We start from the raw sequence: 17988 nt of genomic DNA, 5'->3' as shown, positions 1-17988 counted from the left end.
TTCATTCTACTCTGTTGGTCCACTTGTCTAATTCTGTGCCTTAGTAGGTCATCCTGCCTTAATTATGGTAGCTTTAAAAAAAAAAAAAAACAACTTCCATTTGTTGTATTTGTTATCTCCTACCTTTTTCTTCTTTGGGAGATACCGTGGTCTGTTTGTATGTTGATGACTATGATCCAGTAGGACTGGGAAGTTCTTGGCTGTTCTTGGACTTTTCTTTTTCCATATAAAATTTAAAATGGTAAGAGTTCTAACAAAGAATCCTGTTGAATTTTTATTAGCACTTCTTCAAATTAATAATATGGAAAGAACTGATGTTACAATAATTCTATCTATATTTCCCTATTCATGAACATGGTATATTTCTCCATTTATTTAGCTCTTCTGTAATGTCTTTCAGTATAGCTTTATAATTGTTCCATAAATATATGGTACATTTGTGATTAGATTTATTCCTAGATCTTTGTTTTGTGGCAAATGTATATGGTATTTTTTATTTTATTTTTGTTTGCTGGCATTTAGAAATAGTTCCTTTATATTTTGATTTTTTATAACTGAGTATCTTGCCAAGCTTTCTAATTCTATTCTGTGTATGGATTCTTTGGAATCTATGTAGACAGTCATCTATAAATAATGAAGGATTTTACTCCATTCCAATTTTACACCTGTCATCTCTTTTTATAACTTTATTATAGGTCCACTTCTAGTACAAATGTTTAACAAGGTGCAGTGTTTAATAGGTATTTATCATATAATGAAGATAATCAGCTGTTTCATTAACTTAAAAATTACCTCCTCTTTACTGTTTCTAAGTTTAACAGTGCATATTTCAACTATTTAGCCTATGAATGGTTTTACTGTTAATTAGTCTCTGGGTTATATTAGCTGGCTTATAAAAGGTTGCTTCATGGTGTTAATCACTAGTGAGCATTAGGAGGAGCAAACATGTAAAAATAGCAGGTACCCTCAAGATAAGCCACACTGGCAAACATAAAGATATCAGAGGAGTTTCTGCAGATTCTCAGATGCTCCCCTAGCAAGTTTGACTCAAATCCCTGCCCCTGTCTGGCTCTTGCTACTGCCTTTTCTTTTGTTTTCTTAAAAAAATGTGTTTGTATCTGTGTATGTGTATTTCTTCTTTTAGTGATCTCTCTCCCTCTCTCAGGTATTTATAGTTGTTTTTTAAGTTTTCTTTTCCCCGTAGAGTCATCGTCTTCATCCCAGCTGCTTTTTTCTATTTATTCTGTCAGTTTTTCTTATTAGATGCTTTCTTCTGGTTTCTGGTGATCCTCAGCTGCCTGCTGATTTATGAGTGGAGCCATTAAAAAGCTGATGGAAGCTTTGTGTACTTCACTAGGGCTTGTTGTAGGTTAATGCAGGTAAACCCGGGGCCTGCCATTTGTCCTTGTAATTAGCTCTTTTCTCTTGGGCCGGTCAGCTTTCCCAGAGAAGACTCCTTCAGTCTCCTACCCTGGAGGGGATGGGCCTGGTCGCCAAATAGGGCAAATATACAAACTTCCCTTCATTCCCTGTTTCCTCAGAGTGCCCCGCCCCCATGCCCTCTACCGGGAGGGGGTCAGAGTGCTGCATGCTTCCCCACAGACGTTCCCACTCTTTGTGTTTGTACACCCACTCTCATCCCCACCTCCAGAGTTCCCTAGTGCCCACATTTCTGAGACTCTTAATGGGTTCTGCAGGGTCAATCAAGTTGCTTCACAGCTTTTCATGACTGGCTTAGCACTGAGCTTTCTTATGACTGCAAAGCCAGTTACTGCTGGTTTACCTGCTTTCCAGCTTCCCATATTTTGTGGTAGTTTTCTCCTTTTTTGTTATCTTAGGCTGTATTTGAAAAAATCTCACTAATACTGTTTTAGTAGCGTTTTAGGAGAGACTAGAACTACATACTTTTATTCAGTTTGCCATCTTCCACTGGATTTTTCCCAGCTATCTGTAAATAGAAAGTTAGCACCCTGTCCTTATTGACATTTTCTTCTTCTTTTTTTGTTAATGTTTATTATTTTTGAGAGAGAGACAGAGAGCGAGCAGGGGAGGGGCAGAGAGAGACACACACACACACACACACACACACACACACACACACACAGAATCTAAAGCAGGCTCCGGGCTCTGAGCTGTCAGCACAGAACCCTAACGGGGGCTCGAACCCACGAACTGTGAGATCATGACCTGAGCCGAAGTCTGACACTTAACCCACTGAGCCACCCAGGAGCCCCTTATTGACATTTCTTATTGACATTTTCTAAGTCTAGTGCATAGATTTGATGTTCCAAAGCTGTGGTATAGTCGACCAGAGAGCTTTCTTGTTTTTTTTTCTCTCTGAATATTAAATAAGTCACTTTGGCTTTCTTGTTTATTTTAGGCCTTGTTTCTAAGAAAATAAGAGCTGAGTCATTGAGTTAACAAAGCTAAGTCTCTCAAGGTAGCAGTTTAAAAGTCAGTAGGCAGCAAACTTGATTGTTCAGCAGGTGGCCGGTGGTGCTCCCAGAACAGAAGGGCAAGGTCAGTCAGTGGGTGCTTCCCACCAGATGAGAACAAATGGTTTCCAATGTGTTAAGGTGGAGATGTCTAATATCTAATAGGCTGTTGAATATGTAATTCTGGAAGTGCACAGAAGAACTTTTTGTGGAGGTAGGTTCTCACCAAACAGATTTTGCTCTCAGTTAGCCATGGTTTTCAGTGATCTGCTTTTCTCTCCACCGCAACCTCCTGAGCCCAAGTCTGTAGGGTTTCAGCTGGACTTTCAAATCAGTTCCTCTCAGGTCCACCATCTCCCTATGCAGGAAAGGAGCTCATTCCTCTGCCTGGGAGTGACAGGGAGAAGGAAGAGTTTGCCAGGTGCCAGGTGGGCAGGGGGTGGGAGGACCATTCTAGGAAGGGGCATCATGTGGAAAACACAGAAGCGTGACAGAACGGGGCACGCTAATGAAATAGCATGTGAATCGACCTGCAGTCCCAGTAGCCATTGGGCCACTGTGGGAGAGAGGTGCACACACAAGGGGGTGACAAGCCTGTGGATCCTCCTTATGAGTTCATTCCATGTGCTGGCAGCTCAGGTGTTAGCGGATTTTAGTGATAACATTACAACATTAATGAAGATACACATTTTTTACATAAAAGATTTTTAGAGATGCTGACAAATGAACCCCTATAATTTTGAGGGTAGTCTGCCCTGTATTCAAAATGTAGCCCTGTCTTACGTGATAGTTGAATTTATCATCTGTAGCCATATTTGTTTTTTAATTTTTTTATTTCTTAAGTAATCTCTTTGCCCAACATGGGGCTCAAACTCACAGCCCCAAGATCCAGAGTCACGTGCTTTACTGAGCCAGCCAGGTGCCCCTGAGGCCATATTTGAAATGAAATTTATACAAGTTGTTTACTGCTTGCATTTCAGAAGAACATTATTATAGGACCTTTTTGGGTTTGTTTTGTTTTTGTTTTTTTTACATTAACCTGATAACATGCAGTGATTGAGGCACAAAATATATGGCCCACGGATTAGGAAATATCAATGACTTTATGAATAAACTGAATTGATAGCACCAAGAGGGATTTCCTCTGTTTTCATCTAAGTCAGTGACCTTTAACCTGTTTGAATCTAGGACCCCTTAGAATATCTGAAGAAAGCCATGGCCCCTCCCCCCATAAGAACTCCAGCGTACATGCCTCCTAATTTTATTTTTTTTTAATTTTTTTTTTCAACGTTTATTTATTTTTGGGACAGAGAGAGACAGAGCATGAATGGGGGAGGGGCAGAGAGAGAGGGAGACACAGAATCGGAAACAGGCTCCAGGCTCTGAGCCATCAGCCCAGAGCCTGACGCGGGGCTCGAACTCACGGACCGCGAGATCGTGACCTGGCTGAAGTCGGACGCTTAACCGACTGCGCCACCCAGGCGCCCCATGCCTCCTAATTTTATACAGAATTTCCGAGAATTCAGAGCCACTTATAACCCCCTGCTCTAGGTTAAGAGTGAAAACCCAGCCACAGCCATGTGGTGAGGTACTTATCAAGGCCTCACATCTGTCATCCTCAACCAAGTTAGTCCTGCCCCGTGAGCACCTGTTTTGCTGATGAGACATATACTGAGCCCCAACTCTTCTGTCGTGCTTGCTCAGATACAGTACCTAACAAATTCTACAGTGCATGTGCGTAATAAGCAATTAACGACTACCCAGAGGTTCTGAGAATCTTCTTTATCTTGTTGATGTTTATGGATAGTTTTGTTCATTGAGGTTAGAAACTCACTACCAAAGTCCTTCAAAGAACTGATACTAAGAGAAGCGCACTCTCTACAGAGGGCTCTTAGAGCTCAAACAAGCAATGAAGTTCCACTTACCCTGCTCCATGATGGGCTGTTTTCATGTTTTGCGTGTATAAAAAGAAAAGAGAACTTTTATAGAAGCCCTTCTAAAACTGGTTTTAACTCATTTGTATAAAAACAATCCCAAGTTAGGGGTGTATGAGACACAGGGAAATGTTTGGAGCAGAACCTTCTTATCCACAAGGAGTGATGATGAATGGAGTCAAAAAAAGAGCTTGGAGTACCCATGTTTGAAGATTAAAAATGGAAATTCAGTTTCCTCTCAGAAATGGGTCTTGCATTGTGTCACTGGGGACAATGGAAATAGAAGCCAGAAGTCATAGTTTATTTTGAGAATGTTGTAGAACATTTGTCGTCCCCTATTAGATGCTTGTGTTACGCAGCACTGGGGACATCCTAGAACTACACTTGTGCTCTGACCTCTACTGTAGTATACCACTCGCTCTCAGGGAACACAGTCTTTCCTAGCTGTTGCCATATATATATGTTCTTATTCCAATCTGATCCTCACTCCTCCCCAAAATAATCAGCATGAACAGAATGAAGCAGATGGCACAAGCCTTCTTTGGCATAGTGGCAGATCTGTATCACTCACGCAGTATTTTTAGAATCAAGGGGATTGAAAATTATGTCCTGAGATGTTTTGGGGGAAGACTTACTATCTTTCCAGGGTGACAGGTGTTGAAATATTACCGTATTTAAGACTCAAATGCCATCTGTATTTCAGGTCACAGAATATAGACTGATTATCATCAGGACCATCCCTTTGTCAGTTCTGTTAGGATTGTTGGTGGTTTGCCAGATAATAGAAAGTTAATCACGAGTCTGTTTCAAGGATGTGGCCAGAAAGCGCATCAGGTTTCAACCAAAGATTGGAATCAGCGGCAGCCAGCCCGTACTGGTCAAGTACATGGTGATGGGGGACGCTGTATTATCCACACGGTTTATTTTTTTAAAAATAGCTAGGCTTTGATCCTCAGCCACAATGAATTTATAGTCTGTTGAGAAAGACTATTTTTATAGGAGTTTGTGATAGTATCATGAACACAGTGTAAATATTTATATTTGAAGGTCCACATTAATGAAATACACAGTTATGGTGAAAGAAACGTTAAAACCATTTGTGAATTTGAATTCATCGTTCAAAAAGGCTTAAAGAATGTTAATTATAGTATAATTAATTCAGTTCGACATTTGAAGGCCAGTTAGTGTTGGGCTAGGCGTATTTAACACATGGACCTAAAAACACATCAGGGATTGTGAAGAGACACTCATGAAATGAGTTAAATGTGTATAAAAATGTTTAAGTGATATTTGTTATTGTTTGAAAGTTCCACGTGGAACAAAGTGAGGAAATGTGTGTCACATTTAAATAAAATCTGCTGTGTCTGTAAATCCCTGATTATATACCCACTGTCTTCAAAGGCCCAAGGGAAATGTAGGTAATGATGTCCATGACAGTTGGACTTTGGAATCTAGGGAAGTGGCTGGAAAGTTGATCTGGGAAAATTTTATTTAGTGCTAAAGGGCAGGCACTTTTTGTTAAGTCTAAATGGAATAAATACTACTTTTCCTTCATATTCTTGGTCTGTTGGTAAGCCATCAGTCAAAGTTGGTATCTGTTGAGGAACAAAGAATGCCGATTTTGACTTGCCAAGGTCATAGGTCTTTCTGCGTGTGTGAGCATGTTATGTTATCCAGACTACTGGTTCCTCCCACTGTGAATAGCGGATGGTGGATCACACAGAGGGAGAGAACGTGAGTTTTTCTATCATGGCCGTAGCTGAGTGGCTAGAACCCTGTGCCACTTGTGCAGCTGATGGCTTCTGCTCTTAATCCCAGTGTTTCATAAACAACTTATACTTGTGTGGTATGTTTTTAGATTACTGCATATTTCAGATCCCTGTTGTTCCAGTTGGTTGTCCCCAGCAGCCCATTATATGCATCAGGTGGTATCACAAATAAGGAAACAGACTCAAGATGTAGCTGACAAGTGGACAAGCTAGAATTTGAACTGGGGAATCTTTCCACTGTATTCATAGAACAAGTGGCTGGATCTACACAAATCGCTCCCACACTTCAGGGAAACACCTGAGGGTGAATCAGCACAGTTGTGTCTGAAGGAAAGCAGAACCTTGCCTTTCTCGCTCTCAAGTGTGGAACTGAGTTGTGCCGTCTCATACAGCAGCCACTAGCCACATGGGGCTATTTACATTTAAACAAAAATTTCGGTTTCTCAGAGTCACGTTTTGAGTGTTCAGTAGCCAACATATATGAGACACTTCCATCATCACAGAAAGTTCTCTTGGACGTACTGGTCATCTCTCAGCAAGAATGTGGAGAATGAATTTAGTGTACATGCAGGGGATTGGCGGGGGAGAGAGAGAGAGCAAATCCCTCCACCACACCGGCTCTCCTCCTGAGGGACTGGCGCTATTTTGAGTTCAGCCGTCATGAGAACAAGGAAAAGATGAATTTCAAACTTCATATTATGTTTACATTTTAATCTTTTTTGATAGCCTTGGAACACAGAAATTTCAAATGAATGAGGACATTTAATGGTGATGATAAATTCTATGCCTCTTTTAGCTGGGCCAGTATTGCAGCCAGACTTTGGCTGGATGGGAAGTGGGACACGTCATGAGACCTGGCAGCAAAAACTCGGCCACGCAGGATGGCATTCCTGGAAGGAATCATTTTGTCTGTGGCCATGCTCGTTGGGGATGCCGCAGAGTAGGGCCTCAGGCATGAGCTGCAGTACTGTGCGGGAACAAGGAGTTGGGGAAGAGGGGCTCAGTTCAAGTCACACTTGGTGACAGAGGAACAAGGCGTGTGCGTGCTGCCATCAGAAGGAAGTTTTGGTGCCAAGATGCTGGCTGAGAGCGCCCGCGTCCCCAGTTTTGGATCAGCGCTGAAGCTTCGGCTCAAAGCCTGCGTGTCAGCTCTGAGGGTTCCGAGCAGGCGGGGCACAGGGGGAGGGCTCTCTGCCTGGTGCTGGCTCCTGCCGAGCTCTGAGCAGTGTCTGCAAACATCCGAGCTAGCTGATGAGGGACACAAGAAGTCTGCTCTAGGTTTTGTCCGCTGGAAAAGGAGTATCTCTCTTTCTGTGTATGTGTGCTGTGAGCTGGTAGGTTTAAAGATGCTTAGACTGTTGTTATAATAAATTTGACCTAGCTAGACTCCAGCCTTCTTACCTGAAAGTAACTGTGAAAAGGTAAGTAAAAACTTTTAACAACAAGGAGCATCTCTAAAGACTGGGCAGTAAATGAATGCATGCAGGAAACGGGCCCTTGAGGACCTGCTGTGATTGGTCACTTTGCTGCGGGTGCCCTGCTTACTTGGCAAAGCTCAGAAAAGACTGGCCTGCATACAAGCTACTCCAGTGTGTTTAATGTAAACATATAGTACTTTTTTTTTTTTTTTTAAGTATGGCAACTGAAAGGTTAGCATCCACTTGCCTGAGAATTACTCTTTCTAGAAAAGCACAGGATTCTAGGTAGCCAGGGTTTTTTCTGCATTGTTCATGACTGCCGGAGACTCTTAAGGCTCCTCAAATGGTGGCGCATTGGTAGAAGAAGAAGAGCATGGATTTGGGTGACTTTGCCTGGGTTGGAAGGTTGGTTTGAGACAGGTTGAGGCAGCAGGCCCACCTTCTAGAAGTGGCCTTACTAACGAGTAGTTGGCCCTCCAGAGTGGGGCTGGGGAATGAGGAAAGGTCCCCAGAAACAAAAGGGGAAGAGATCAGTAGAACAGTTTACAAGAGGATGCTACCTACACCTCTGACTGCAGCCTGAGGCATCATTTTTGTTTCCGTGGGAATATTCTATCTCCCCTCCAAAGGCACATGAGTGAACTAAACTGGTTTTACTCACATTTTGTTTACATCACGCTGTTGAGATCTTCAGCATGGTAACCTTATAAACAAATTAACTTGGATGTATACAAATTATTTCATCTCCTCCCCTGGAAGTTTAAACAGGTGTGATAAACAACGTATGTTATGCTAACCATGGGTGAAGACAGCCCAAGGTTTGAATAAGCAGAGATGACTTTTATTTCTGTACCGATAAAACACTCTAACACATGGGGGAGATTTTTGGTTCTTTTTCCTTTGAATTGGTTGGCTGAGCCTCACACTGACCTGAAGTCATGATCTGAAGTAGGTAACACACACCTTAGTCGATGGAAAGAGCTGTCTCTGTCAAAAGGAAAGTGTGCTTCACCTACCATCAGAACACTGTGTGCTTGCCTCCTCGCCACTTGGGAGGATTTATGTGCAGAAGGACCTCCCGAAGCACATGAGGGAGGACAGAGACTCGGGTGCTGCATTGGAGCCATTGAAAGTAATATGTGGATTCTGGGTAGTCGATGCTGAGCTGGGAGGAGAGGAAGAGCACTCTTGTCCAATACAAGCTAATACAAGAACACTGTTGTTCTCTCCACAGCCAGTCTGGCGATCCAGAAGATGCCCCAGCTCTGGTGATGCTCCTGGAACCTCATCTGTGCCTCCGACATTCTCCCAGCCTGAGACTGCATCTATAAATTGGGATGTGGGAAAGCAGGAAGCAAAGCTCATGGTAACTGAGAGGCCCATGTCTGGGTAGAACCAGGCCCAGGACCACGACGCTGCCTCTCCCCTGGTCTGGAGTTCAGGCTGCCGTGGCTCTGCTCATGTGCTCAGCACCATCCTTCCATTTGTGCTTAAATGGCACAGCATTTGGTCAGCGCATCTGAAAAGGAAGGTGTGAGAAGTAAAGCCCATGGCCACCTATCCCTGCCAATTATGTGGCAAGACGTTCCTCACCCTGGAGAAGTTCACTATCCACAATTATTCCCACTCCAGGGAGCGACCTTACAAGTGCTTGCAGCCAGACTGTGGCAAAGCCTTCATTTCCAGATATAAATTAATGAGGTGAGAGGCTCTAGAAAAGGTATGTACTTTGACACATACCTTTAAGTGGCTTTGCTAGCCCTCTGACCAGAGACCGCAAGGGAAAATGGATGCAGAATGTGGATGCACATTAGCCTTGCACACTGCAGGGTTTAATGCGGTTTTCTGTGACAGTTTTGCATGTAGTGTCAGTTCGTTCATTCAGCAAGTATTTCCTGTGGTCCTACAATATGCCAGGCATAAAAACACAAAGATGAAAAGACCCGTGCTGGGGAGATAGTCATGCAAACACAATTAAAATGCAGTGCAGGTGCTTGGACAGAGGTGTGCAGGTGGAGGAAGCTGTTCTCCGCTGCTTGATGAGGAGCGTCGGTAGGGCTTCTCAGAAAGACGCAGCCATACGCTGGACCAGGAGGCGGACAGAGATGAGGTTCTGGGGAAGCCTGAAGCCTTGGCCTTAAGGCGCACAAGTCTAAAGGGTAGTGGTGGAGGAGGAACAGGTGAGGCTCAAAGTGGAGGCAAAAAAGGAAAGCAGCTCGTAACTGGCCTTAGCCTCTGTCCTGAAGGGTCTGTTTATTGTAATGAGTCTGAGCAGTGGAAAAGGTGGTTTTGATCAGGGTGTTAGAGGACTCTGGTAGTAATTCGGAGGCGAGAGAAGAGGCAAGTAGACTGAGCGGGGAGGTGTGAAGTAATAGTCCAGTATGAAATACGGAGCGTGTGTTCGCGTCCTGACAGTAAGGATGGAGGAGAGGGAACATCTCCCAAGTGCCAGCTTTCGGAGCAGTTTCTCAACTTGCGAGGAGTTTGTCCAACCTCCCAAGTGGAATTCTGTTGGGAATACAGGTGTTGAGTATGTGCATTTAATCAGATTTTCAAAGGCATCCATGATACACCAAAGGATAAAAACTGTTATTTAAAAAAAAAAAAAGTATATTTAGTCTGAATTATTTTTTGAATGCCTATTAGGTCCTCACTTCTGCAAGGGAAATGAATATACAAGTTGAAGCTTCTCCCTCTAAAGGATTTTCACATCCTAGAAAAGATAAAATACACACGCACACACACACACACAAAGTTGCTAAATTGCACAGTAGTCTTGAGAACTGTTGAGAACAAAGGCCACGTGTGCTATGGATGTGGTCCACACGCAGAATCTGTGCTGTTGTGTGCATCTTTTGACACCTGGTTAAGGGAAACTTATTTGCCTTTCATCTCCATGAAATGAACATTAGAGCTTCAACTTTCAGACTACTCACCTATAAATGCACAGGCGAGAGTCGAAATTTGGCAAGAGAGGATGTCCATCTGAGTGGCATGAACATGGACCACATTATTATTACATCTTGGAGTGCCCTTGAAGAGAGGCACCTGAAAGTTTTAAAAAGATCTACATTATGCTCCTGGCCCCTCAGTATACCACTGTCATAATGTAATAGAACCGGGTTTAAAATAAGCCTATAAACGCTTAGGTATTTTAAAACTCAAATGGGTTCTGTACACAGGCCAGTCTTTAGTTGCCAGAAATATATAAGTACCGAGTGCCTATTGTGTGCATCAATTTTGTTGCAAAGCCCTCCTGTTTTGCAACAAGCTTCTTATGTGTGCACAGTGATTGTTCTTACCCAAACACTGAAAGCAGCATTTGCTGCAGTTAAAACCCACAGTGATGATATTAGGCTGTGAATAAAGATCAAAACACATACAGGAGGTAAATATTTGAAAAAGACTGGAGCTAACAGATTATTGGAATGACAGGAATTAGGTGGGATTACTGTGGTAAACTGTGCTGAGGAAGTTGCCTTAAGCAATATTTGGGAGGTGGTCGTTTCAAGCAAGGGAAACAGCTTGCTGGGCGAACGGGGCAAAGTACGGCCAAAACGGGAAGCAACGGGCTTTATGCAAGAACCGCCCACCCTGCACAGCCCCCCACACCTCACACCTCTCTGGCCTGAAGGAGAGTAAAGAGTGGCAGGATGAGGGGATGCTTTAGGTTTTGTGGTTTTTGTTTTTACGGTGGGGGTAGCATTCCATCCCATTTCCCACAGCTTCAATGTAAGCTCTGTTTTAGAAGCAGAGGTTGGAGAAAAGAACTTGCTTAAGTAGAAAAGAGAACGTGGGCCCCAGTACAGCAAACGGGGGACGCAGGTGGAAACAGCGAAAGGCAAGAAGAAAAGAGGATTCGGCAAGGCCGGTCAGAATTCCTGGTGGGAAGTCTTACTGTAAGCAGTTACACTTGGTGCTGCCTGTAGCACAGACTGAAACTGATGGTGTCGTGCACTGTGAGGCAAGACGAGAAGTTGAGGGAAGGAAACCACTTGTTGAAGTAATTTCAGCTATAAGATGATCATGTTCTAGATTGGGACTATTGCGTGAGTGAGTAAGGGATCAATTAAAAGGGGAAGGGCTGGATACCAGGCAAAGGAAAGAGTCAAAAAATTCGGAGGAATGGCAGCTGGTAAAATGTGAAAAGTGGGATTGTTGCTCAAGTAGGGTTTTGTCAACCTGTGCCTTTCTCACAGGTAGTCAGGAGTAGGACAGTCCAGAGTCGTTAACTTGGCACTGACCTACCCATGGGTGACAAATCTAATCCGATCAAAGTCCTCCACAAAGAATAAAAGGGAGAGAGGCAAGAAAGAAGAGCCAGGGCAGAGCTCAGGGGGTCCTGTTCACTAGTACTAGACCACATTGAAAACTGTTTAAATGCCAAGTTTGCAAACAGTTCCCCCTCACATCCATTGCTGATGATGTATCTGTGGATATCTTGTGTAAGAATGGGGTATAAGCCTTGTATAACTTGGCTTGCAAAACCCTTTCTGCAGTCTGTTTCAATACATGCAGAACTTGGGGACACACTTCTGCATGTCCCAGGTGCCTGTCGCACTGGCTCCTGTCTCTCCACAACTGTCTGTACCATTATACGTATCCCTGTGTACGCTGAGCTCTGGTGTCCTGGAGGGAAGGGACAGAAGGAACTTCCTTTTCCTTCTATCCCCTGCACTTAGTTGGCTTTTTGTTTTTAAAGGAGAAAGGGAGGTGACCTAAGGTTTTGCTTTATTTTTAAGAAAATGACAGACTCAAATCACCTTTATGTTTTTGAACTGGCTTCCCAACAGCGGCTACTATAGACCCCTTACCAATTCTAGAAAAGGATCAGGAGTGGACAATGTAGGTTAGAAGGTTGGGTGAAAGGTATGATGAGTATACTTTTGACTTCAACATATGGTCTTTAAAGAAATTCTTTTTTTACAGAATGAGTTGTTAGAAATTCTTTTGTACCCAAAGCCACAAGTTCAATTGCATCTCAGAGGCGTGCAGCCCGTCTCCAGTTCTTCAAGATCCCACTGAGACACCCTCAGCCTGCTTCGTGAAGGTCACTGGTAATTTCATTGGCAAAATTCAAAAGGGCTTTTTCTAGAAGGACTAAGCTTCTACAACAGTTCAACGTTTTCCTTTGAGGGGCGCGCCTGGGTGGCTCAGTCGGTGGAGCATCCGACTCTTGATTTCAGCTCAGCTCATGCTCTCATGGTTTGTGAGTTCAAGCCTGCGTGGAGCTTGCTTGGGATTCTCTCTCTCTGCTCACGCTCTCTCTCTCTCTGCTCACGCTCTCTCTCAAAATAAAAACATGTTAAAAAAAAAAAAAAAGTTTTCCTTTGAGCTTCAGGGACAAGCCATAGTCCTCTTAGTCGGTCTGAAACATCAAAATACCTGTATTATATTTGTAAAGCACAAATCCATTTTGGAAAACCATCACAATTCCATTTGTTGTAGTTCCACTGAGCTCCTAAAATCTAAACTCTGTTGGTTTTTAAATTTTTATTATTGTTTTTTAAATATAATTTGTCAAGTTGGCTAACATACAGTGTATACATCACGAGAATCTACCCCTAAACTCTGTTGGTTTTAAAAAACAACCTCGATGAGGAAATCCTGTTTGTCATCCTTAAAACTTTAAAAAGGTTCATTTTAATAACTGAGTGTATCCTGTGAAACGCCAGGTCCTGTATGTTACTTGTACTTCCAGAACAGCATCCTTAATTGCAGCTTGTGGCTTGAAGTACAACCTAGGCTGCTTCACAAATGTCGTTCGAGCCTCTGGAGACAGGGGCTGCACACCTCTGAGATGACAGCTGATAGAAAATCTTAAACGGGGGGCCGAGACTTGAGCATGAGGCTCAGGCTCACAGCACAGGTGGTGGGGTGGCATTCTGGGTCCAACTGAACACTCTCTGAGGTCAAGGATAGACTTTTCATGTTATTTCTACGGCCTGAACTTTTTGCCTCAATTAATGAAAACCAAGCAGGAATTGTACATAGGATAAAAACCTAAAATCTGGGAAGAGGGTGTGAGGGGGTGCATGGGGTTCTGTGTAGAAGGTTAATTGGGTCACTTTTGAGAATTGAGTAATTTCCAGAGAGTATAGAACATCCATTGAACCCCTTCCTGAAAATGACATATTTTTAAATATTCGTATTTGCTTAGAAATCTTTGCCTATATGAGGAAAATAGGTTCTCAAAGAGTATTTTTTTACAGGTATGAAAATTGTATGATGCCTTTAGTGGTGCCTATTTTTTTTTTTATCACAGAGTTATATATTTGTAGAATCTGGAAAGTCATGGAAAAGTTATTTTTTTTTAACGAAAATAATTTCTTAACGCCTGCACCTAGAGAAAACTATTAACATTTTAATATTTTTCCTACACCTTTGTTGAAATTTCAGAATGGACTCAATTTTTTTTCCTTCTGTTCCTAGGCACATGGCTACCCATTCGCCCCAGAAATCTCATCAGTGTGCTCACTGTGAGAAGACGTTCAACCGGAAAGACCACCTAAAAAACCACCTCCAAACGCATGACCCCAACAAAATGGCCTTTGGGTGTGAGGAGTGTGGGAAGAAGTACAACACCATGCTGGGCTACAAGAGGCACCTGGCCCTCCACGCGGCCAGCAGTGGCGACCTCACCTGCGGGGTCTGCGCCCTGGAGCTAGGGAGCACCGAGGTGCTGCTGGACCACCTCAAAGCCCACGCGGAAGAAAAGCCCCCCAGCGGCACCAAGGAGAAGAAGCACCAGTGCGACCACTGTGAGAGATGCTTCTACACCCGGAAGGACGTGCGGCGCCACCTGGTGGTCCACACAGGCTGCAAGGACTTCCTGTGCCAGTTTTGTGCCCAGAGATTTGGGCGCAAAGACCACCTCACGCGACATACCAAGAAGACACACTCGCAGGAGCTGATGAAAGAGAGTCTGCAGTCTGGAGACCTTCTGAGCACCTTCCACTCCATCTCTCCCCAGTTTCAGCTGAAGGCCGCCCCGCTGTCTCCCTTCCCTCTGGGGGCTCCCGCGCACGCGCAGAACGGGCTCACCAGCGGCCTGCCCGCTGAGGTACACGGCCACGCCCACAACCCCTCGGATCCAGCCTCCCAGCCTGTACAGGCGCTGCCGGAGCCCCTGGCCCCCCTCCACCCCGTCACCTCCCCCAGCTCCCCTCCCGCGCCCCTCCAGAATCACAAGTACAACACCAGTTCTACCTCATACTCCCCACTTGCAAGCCTGCCCCTCAAAGCAGATACTAAAGGATTTTGCAATATCAATTTGCTTGAGGACTTGCCTCTGCAAGAGCCTCAGTCACCTCACAAGCTCAACCCAGGTTTCGATCCGGCTAAGGGAAGCGCTGGTAAAGTGAGCCTGCCCAAGGAGCTACCTGCAGATGCTGTGAACCTAACGATACCTGCCTCTTTGGACATTTCCCCCCTGTTGGGCTTCTGGCAGCTGCCCCCCCCTGCTACCCAAAACGCCTTTGGGAATGGCACTCTCACCCTGGGGCCTGGGGAGTCTCTGCCCCACAGGTTAAGCTGTCTGGGGCAGCAGCAACAAGATCCCTCACTAGCCATGAGCACTATGAGCCTGGGCCAGCTCCCCCTCCCCCCCATCCCCCATGTTTTCCCAGCTGGCACCGGCTCTGCTATCCTGCCTCATTTCCATCATGCGTTCAGATGACTGGTTTTTAAAGCGTCCTTTCTTGTTCTGGGAGATGTGTTTTAAGGAGCATGTAAGCATCAGTTATGCTACAAGGAGAGATTTGGAAAGCGGGACTGGAAATACGGCTAATTCAGTGATGACTGGCTTGAGATAAGAGAGTTCTCGAACTGCATGTATCGTGCCAATTGTCCTGAGTGTTCATGCTTTGTACCAAATTTGATAAGCAAGTATTCTTTAATGGAACTGCAAATATTGTCAGAACCGACATCCAAACGAGGGCTGCTATATATAGGTGTTTGTCAAATTGAATTTAATCGTAAGCCATGATCATAATAATGTTAACTAATTTTATGTGGCACTGCCTAGTAAAGGGAACTATGGGAAGGTTTGGCTTTCTCCAAAATGGGAGAATTTTTAAAATACAAAATAACCTTTATATTGCATATTATAACTAGGCTGTGTATTTCTTTTCAGGGATTTTTCTACCTTCAGGGTTGGATGTAGTTTAGTTACTATTGCCATAGCCAACCTGTAGTTTTACAGAAACAATTTCTTGTGGAATAATAGACGTCTCCATTTTAAAAAAGCATTTTAAATGTAGTTTGAATATTTTCCACAAGATGCTACAATGTGAGTTATCACTTCATGTATCTTAAAAGACTAAACTGGCTGTCAGTTACATCTGACAGAAAAAAAAAAAAAATCACTGTGTAACCAGGTTAAGTGGTAAAATAATCCAGGCGTCAGTCAAAAGAAAGCATTTTGCTGACTTTAATATTGATTATATTTTTAACAGGAATTTAAGAAAATATTACTGGAATTTTAAAATATATATATATATTAAACAAGAATTTTCTTTGCTCTGTCTGGCTTAAAATACTACTCTGCTTAAGTATTTTTAATCACCAATAAATGCATTTAAATTCATCATTTAAGTCAATATTAGTTTTTTTCAAAAGGATAACATTTGCAATGTAACTATAATCTATGTCTTGAATTTGGTATCTAATGAGTTTAAGAATATAAAACCTAACTTTTTTTTTTTTAAAGCTCCTTTGTCTTTTGTGTTTAGAGGCTTTCTATATGAAGATATATCTTACATATAATAAACTCTACAAATCCTGCAGACTTGACTTGACTGATTTTTTTTTTTACAAACTACACTCGCGTAACCGTCCAGATTGGGATATAAAACATTTCCAGCTCCCTAGCTGGCTCCCTCATGCCCCCTCCTGGCCATTACTCCCCCCACAGAAACTACTATTGTGACTTCTATTCAGCATCTGTTAGAAACTACCTTTTTTGGAGTAAATTAGGATTTAAGGTGGAAGCTTAAATGCTTCAGTTAAGTTCCCACCACTGTGACTTTATTTCTAAAAATTACTGATAAAACATTTTGAATTCTGCCATAATATTATGTAATTTATTTCTGATGCGGATGTCAGAGTACTAGCTACTGAAGTGTAGTCTATCCTGGACGACCATGTTCCAGTTTTACAATGGTCCTTACCATTAATTTCTAGTACAGATTAGAAATTTGCCTATTCCTTGTTGGGATTTCTTCAGAAAGTATTAGGACCCCTTGAATCTGAAAAGCCTATTTCTGCTTTGTCTCTGATTAGGATGGGGTTGGGGGGTGGGCCGAGAAAAGGAAGCCGTAAGAACCTTTGTCCGTCAAAGAAGCCTGTTAGCCAATGTGAGAGACCCTGGCCCGTAGCCCTTAATGGTGATGCTGATGAACACAGGGCACCAAGTGACCCAGGGCTTGGCTGCAGTATGGGGAACCAACATGGTGGATCCTTAAAGTACAGTTTAAGCTGTGGGTAGGAAATGTGAAAAAGGGGTAAAGTTTCTTCAGTAGGACTCCAGTGGGAGGCCTAGCTCCATTCCTATATCCACTCTTACCTGAGAGAAGGCGATCTGCCAGAGCATGACGAGAGTACTGGTTCACCTTAGCAAAATCTCCCAAGATCCACTTACGAAACCTTCCACAAATACTTTTACATGGCTTCGTAGTCTTCAGTCCAATCCAGAACACATACTTGATACACCTGAGCACAGAACATAGCGTTTGGTCCCAAAATACAGATCAAAAGAGTTCAGGTGTTGTACTTGCTATACTACGAGTGGGAGTAGCTTGGGATTCTCCTATTTAAATTTAGACAGGAGGGGTGCTGGGTGGCTCAATCAGCTAAGTGTCCGGCCTCGGCTCAGGTCATGATGTCATAGTTCGTGGTTTCAAGCCCCAAGTTGGGTTCTGTGCTGACAGCTCAGAGCCTGGTGCCTGCTTTGGATTCTGTGTCCTCCTCTCTGCCCTTCCCCTGCTCATGCTCTCTCTCAAAAATAAGCATTTAAAAAATAAAAATAAATCTAGGAAAAATGGGCTAATTCCCAATTTAAATTCCCTGAGTTCAAGAAAAAAATAGGAGTGCCTGGGTGGTTTTGTGGGTTAAGCGTCCGACTTTGGTTTTGGCTCAGGTCATGATCTCACAGTTCGTGAGTCTGAGTCCTGCACAGGGCTCCATGCTGTCAGCGAGGAACCTGCTTGGGATTCTCTCTCTCCCTCCTCTGCCCCTCCCCCACTCAAAATAAAGAAGAGCTTTAATTAAAAATAATCCTTGGGGCACCTGGGTGGCTTGGTCAGTTCAGCGTCTGACTTCAGCTCAGGTCATGATCTCACGGTTCGTGTCAGCTGTGCTCACAGCTCAGAGCCTGGAGCCTGCTTCAGATTTTGTCTCTCTCTCTATGCCTCTCCCCTACTTGCACTCTGTC

At 43.6% G+C, this 17988-nt stretch overlaps 1 protein-coding gene and 1 long non-coding RNA gene across 8 annotated transcripts; one reads left to right on the top strand and one right to left on the bottom strand.

The window, feature by feature from the left end:
* Positions 1-7753: 7753 nt before the first annotated feature.
* Positions 7754-17880, bottom strand: LOC116738085. 3 transcript variants are annotated; one of them, XR_004343675.1, is made up of 5 exons: positions 17844-17880; positions 17122-17267; positions 10493-10604; positions 9297-10064; positions 7754-9075 (listed from the first exon to the last, which is right to left on the bottom strand). It is a non-coding gene; the product is annotated as an uncharacterized LOC116738085 (long non-coding RNA). The 3 variants fall into 3 exon arrangements; XR_004343674.1 differs by lacking the exon at positions 17844-17880 and having other exon boundaries at positions 17122-17410; XR_004343673.1 differs by lacking the exons at positions 17122-17267; positions 17844-17880 and having other exon boundaries at positions 10493-10935.
* Positions 8841-16342, top strand: PLAGL1 (PLAG1 like zinc finger 1). Of its 5 annotated transcripts, none has more exons than XM_030316508.1 (3): positions 8841-8922; positions 12486-12606; positions 13989-16342. In XM_030316508.1, the coding sequence occupies exon 3, from the start codon at positions 13993-13995 to the stop codon at positions 15232-15234; it is 1242 nt and encodes a 413-aa protein (XP_030172368.1). In that variant the 5' UTR covers positions 8841-8922; positions 12486-12606; positions 13989-13992; the 3' UTR covers positions 15235-16342. The 5 variants fall into 5 exon arrangements, with proteins under 5 accessions (XP_030172368.1, XP_030172366.1, XP_030172365.1 ...); XM_030316506.1 differs by having other exon boundaries at positions 12486-12613; XM_030316509.1 differs by lacking the exon at positions 8841-8922 and adding an exon at positions 9171-9257 and having other exon boundaries at positions 12486-12613.
* Positions 17881-17988: the final 108 nt, after the last annotated feature.

Source organism: Lynx canadensis, chromosome B2, assembly GCF_007474595.2.
Source record: "Lynx canadensis isolate LIC74 chromosome B2, mLynCan4.pri.v2, whole genome shotgun sequence".
NCBI lineage: Eukaryota > Metazoa > Chordata > Mammalia > Carnivora > Felidae > Lynx > Lynx canadensis.
Note: the sequence above shows the minus strand (reverse complement) of the source record. Positions and strands in the feature narration are given on the sequence as shown.

Excerpts from the sequence above, each read along its gene's own strand:
- PLAGL1 (XM_030316504.1), top strand. The coding sequence starts at position 9,106 with ATGGCCACCTATCCCTGCCAATTATGTGGCAAGACGTTCCTCACCCTG. Across the intron at positions 9,258-13,988 it reads TCCAGATATAAATTAATGAG|GCACATGGCTACCCATTCGC; the intron begins GTGAGAGGCTCT and ends TTCTGTTCCTAG.